We start from the raw sequence: 4,808 nt of genomic DNA, 5'->3' as shown, positions 1-4,808 counted from the left end.
CTAGAGACCATTATCTTGGATATGATCTTATAAGTGACATTGCAAAGGCTTATTGGCTTGAAGTGTGAGACTTCCTTAAGAACAGAAATTTTGGGAACAAGGGTATTGAAAGTTTTGTTGAGAGATTTTAGAAGTGTACCATAATAGAAAAAGGCATGGACAGCGTCAAGGATATCTTGTTTGACAATATTCCAATATTCTTGATAAAAGAAAGCTGGAATTCCATCAGGTCTAGGAGATTTATGAGAACCTAATTGGAATACAGCTAGCTCAATTTCAGCATCAGTGATTGGGCAGTCTAGTTGCATTTGTTGATCTTGATTTAGTTTGGGAATAGGCAAGGACTTAACTCCTCAAGGATAGATTAGGTAGTGCTAGGGTTTGTTTCAGTAAATTTATGTCTGAAGTGTTCCACTAGAACTCTCCAATCTCATCAATATTATCAATTAGATTTCCATTCTCACGCTTAAGGCTTAGAATCCTATTTCTAGCCCTTCTTTGTTTAGCTATAGTCTGGAAGTACTTAGTGTTCCTATATCCCTTAACAATCCAGTCACACCTAGCTTTTTGAGCCCACATAATTTCTTTCTTGGCCATTAAGTTCTCAATATCCTCCCTAAGTTCTTTTTCCTTCTTAACATCTCTCATCATTTGAATTGAATCCTAAAAAGATTGTAGCATTATTTATTTGTGTTTAATTTCCTTCTCAATTTTTCCAAACATCTTCCTATACCATTCAATGAACAGTTTCTTAACATTAAGGAGCTTGTTCTGTAATTTGAAAACCCTAGACCCTTGAGTGTTTGTCTTCCAAGCTTCCTGAACTATAGATTTACACCCGTCATGAGTGGTCAACATTTTCTCAAATCTAAAAGGTCTTCTCTTAAACGGGTGTTGTATTTCAAAATCTAAAAGAATAGCCCCATGATCTGATCTTAAAATGGGTTGATTATGAAGGGAATATTGTGGTTATGAGTGAATCGAGTCCACAGATGCAAAAGCCTTGTCTAATCTCTCCATTACAAAAGTTTCATCCCCCCTTTTATTCATCCAAGTGAATTTTCGGCCCATGGCCTCAAGTTCACAAAACCCCAAATCATTTAAAGTTTGTTGAAAAATATCAGCACCAATGATTTTCCTATCTAAGAATGCAAATTTATCATCTTCAGATAGAATTTGATTAAAGTCTCCTATACACAACCAGTTTGTTCTTGCTATGTGTTTGCACTCAAGCCAAACTTCCTCCCTTTTAGGCTATTCAGGATAACCATAAATAAAAGTGATTGAAAAAGGGGTACCTTTATGGTCTAGCAAGTCTATATGAATTAGGTGCTTTGAGCAGTGCATGATAGTGAGCTTCTAATCTGGTAGCCATCCTAGCAGCAACCCTCCACTAAGTCCCACTCAAGGGACTTCCCAACCTTTCTAAAAACCACATTTCTTCAAAATACCAGCTTCTTTGACTCTATCTAGCTTAGTCTCCATTAGAAACACAATAGATGGCTTATACTCCTGGGCCTTTTTTTTGGCATTGTAGAACTGCAGAGGGGTTGCCTAGCCCCCTACAGTTCCAGCTTAGTATTCTCATGGTTGTTAGGAAAGTTGTTGAGGGCTAGTGTTAGGAATATGAAATAATTGTTGTAATCCCTTTAGTTAGGTAGTTTAGCTAGTTAGTTGAGCTTAGGATGAGTTAGGATTTGAGCACGTGTAGCTCATTTAACACATGACTTAATTCATAAAGCATGTGTTTAATTAACTAGCCAATTATTTTGAGCCATATGAGCCAATAACATTAGAGCTAGTTTCTTATATATACATGATTGTAATTCAACATTAGATATCAATTGAAGAATAAACCAATTTCTTAGTACATTAGTGCATCTTTATCTCTCTCTCTCTCTCTCTCTCTATGGAGGGTGACTACCTCGAATTAAGTCAATTTCCCTACAATTTCCATTAATCTCCCTATAATTCCTATCCATTCCCATTAGGAACAACTGGATTCCTAAACAGCTAGCTTCCCAACACCCTTCATTTGGATCAACATGGACTTGTGGAGTAGAGAGCATAGTCAGAAATATCTAGGTCTTTGTCAACCCCACCCCCCTCTGCGCGGGCGGCACTGGAAATGTGGCATTTTAATTTGGGGGTAATTACACAATTCCATTCTAAGTTACACTTCATTTCACACTTTTTCTCATAAACTATCAAAATGCATGATTGACCCCCCCAAAGTTATAATTCTATAACACTTAACTCCATCTTCTTTGTTTTGGTGTTAAGTCTAATGAAATATAGTATTTAAAGACCAATATACCCTCTACTATTTGTTTTAGAGAGAGGTAAATTTGTCTTTTCATACAAAATTCCATTAGATTTAAACCCAAAAAAATAAATAAATAATAGAGGATTATGTGTTACATGGTTATAAGAAGTACTAAGTCCACAATATTTTCACAAAAAAAAAATCATAGATGATAAGTTATTATTAGTTCTAATTTAACCCACCACTAAAATTATTTTTTGGCCACTAATAACAATCAACTATTTAAAATTTATTGTGAAAATATTGTAGACATATCATTTCTCATATTCTCTTTTTTATTACTACAATTAAGACACATGATCAGTTTAATTTGGAGTATTTTCCATATATATATATATTGGGAAATGCTAACGAATGTCCTTAGAATAAGGGTTAACAATCTATTTAAAGAAAGTTTTTATGGGAAAAGATTAAAAAAAATTAATATTTTGATAGTTTTTTTCATTTCCTATAAAAGTGGTGTCAAAACTTTCCTAAAATGGATTATTAATCATTGCCCTAAAGCACTCGTTAGCATGACCCATGTATATTAGCTAATCATTTGGTTTTTGTAGTTTGGTACTGCATTTTAAACAATATATTTCAGTATTTAAATAATATTACACGTATTTTCACACACTTTTTCACCCACACATATTTCTAAAAAATACAAACAATGTTACTAGAATAAAATTACCAAACGGCCCTGTACTCTCTCAAGTTACCAACCACAAACCCTTCAAATTGAGATCCCACAAACATGCATGAAACATCGATATGTCAAACACACCTCCTTTATCGCATAGCCCCATTCCTCTGCCCTCTAATAAAAGCCTAATGCCCAAACCATCCCTTACTTAGTTCATGTATTCTAAACTTCTGAACTTCAGAAAAAGACGCACACTCAAACATTCCATCCAACATTTTTTTTTATTCCTCCACAAAAAAATAAATATATAAACCATGAAAAAACACAAAACCTTAGCTCCCTCAGATCCCACTAGCTTTATTCCCTTCTCCCATATAATTGTCACTAAATCCATCACCATCACCAACAAATCCCCATAGCCACCGCCATTGTATAAACACATTTCTAATGTTATCTTCATCACTATCGTCACCACTGACACCACTATTATTATGTCGCAATCCCATCTTTTGGAAATCAATTTGGTCTCAGCACAAGACCTCGAGCCAGTATCCAAGGTCATGAACACCTATGCGGTCACATGGCTTAACCCAGAACGCAAATTGCTGACAAAGGTCGATCAAGACGGCTATACAAACCCAACGTGGAACGAGAAATTCTTGTTCAAGGTCGACAATGAGTTCCTCAACTCCGACACCTCCGCCATCATGGTCGAGATACATGCGTCCTCGTGGCTGCGCGACATTCTAATAGGCACCGTTCGTGTCCTCGTTAACAATCTCCTCCTCCCTCAAGTAACATCAAGAAAAGGCAAATCGCGAATGCGAATTGTACCTTTACAAGTTCGACGGCCCTCAGGCCGCCCACAAGGGATTCTCAACGTTGGTGTCACACTTCTTGACAGCAACATAAGTAGCTTGCCAATATATAGGCAGTTCAGCGCATCAGCAATAGGGTATTGGGATATAATGGCTGTGAATAAAGCAGGGCCAAAGAAAAGCGAGGAAGAGGCCCCAAGCGCAAACAATGTGGATATGAATACGAATACTAATAAAAAAGCTACAAATATCAAAAGCGAGGTGTCTTCAAGCACAAACTACACTGATAATAGAAGCGAACAACAAAGTATTTCCATGAGCTATCTCCAACGTTCACAAAGCGAAAGATCAGAATTTATGGGCAATAAATTCGTTGTGGAAATGACCTCTGTTGATGAATTAGACTTTGATGCATTTATGAGAGGCAAGTTTAATATTCCTAAGAAGCCGCTTTCATCCGTGGAGAGCTCTATATTGGATGATTGGGCGACCGAGATCACTACCAGTGCCGAAGGGTTGAAGTCGAAGATAGCAAGGTGGCAGTATACGCTTCCCCCGATACAAGATAGTACGTACCAGAAGTATGAGACTCCAGCGGTGCAAACAATAAGGCGAAGTAGCAGGCACAGGCGTAGACACTCCACCGGTGGCGGTGGCGGTGGCCGTGGGTTGTTTTCATGCTTCGGAAAAGCTTGTGGACTCCGATTTTCGATTATCTGTGGTGGTGGTTCGAGAAAGAAAAGGAGTGATCAAGAAACTCGCGTTAATCTCCTTACTGATACAGACCATGATGATTCATATCTTTAAGGGTATGTAACCTTGATTCAATTAAGGCCACATAAAATTTTGAGCATGTGCCATTTTTTTTCTTGTTTTAAAACCAGACCTTTATACTGTTAGTACTCCTCTTTTTCATATATCTATTTTTGTATAAGGAGGTTTATGAAATATGAGATAGGCATTAACGTTGTTAAGCAAATGTAAATAAACCTATTTTTTTTAGTTTTATGACAATAACCTAGTACCTAGCTAGCTA

The 4,808-nt window shown here is 36.9% G+C and overlaps 1 protein-coding gene across 1 annotated transcript; it reads left to right on the top strand.

Moving 5' to 3' along the window:
- Positions 1–3,445: 3,445 nt before the first annotated feature.
- Positions 3,446–4,579, top strand: LOC142628627 (uncharacterized). Its single transcript, XM_075802682.1, has one exon. The coding sequence runs from the start codon at positions 3,446–3,448 to the stop codon at positions 4,577–4,579; it is 1,134 nt and encodes a 377-aa protein (XP_075658797.1).
- The last annotated feature ends 229 nt before the right edge of the window (positions 4,580–4,808 follow it).

Source organism: Castanea sativa, chromosome 3 (assembly GCF_040712315.1).
Source record: "Castanea sativa cultivar Marrone di Chiusa Pesio chromosome 3, ASM4071231v1".
NCBI classification, from domain to species: Eukaryota; Viridiplantae; Streptophyta; class Magnoliopsida; order Fagales; family Fagaceae; genus Castanea; species Castanea sativa.
The sequence above is the reverse complement of the archived record's forward strand: the minus strand, read 5'-3'. Positions and strand labels throughout refer to the sequence as shown.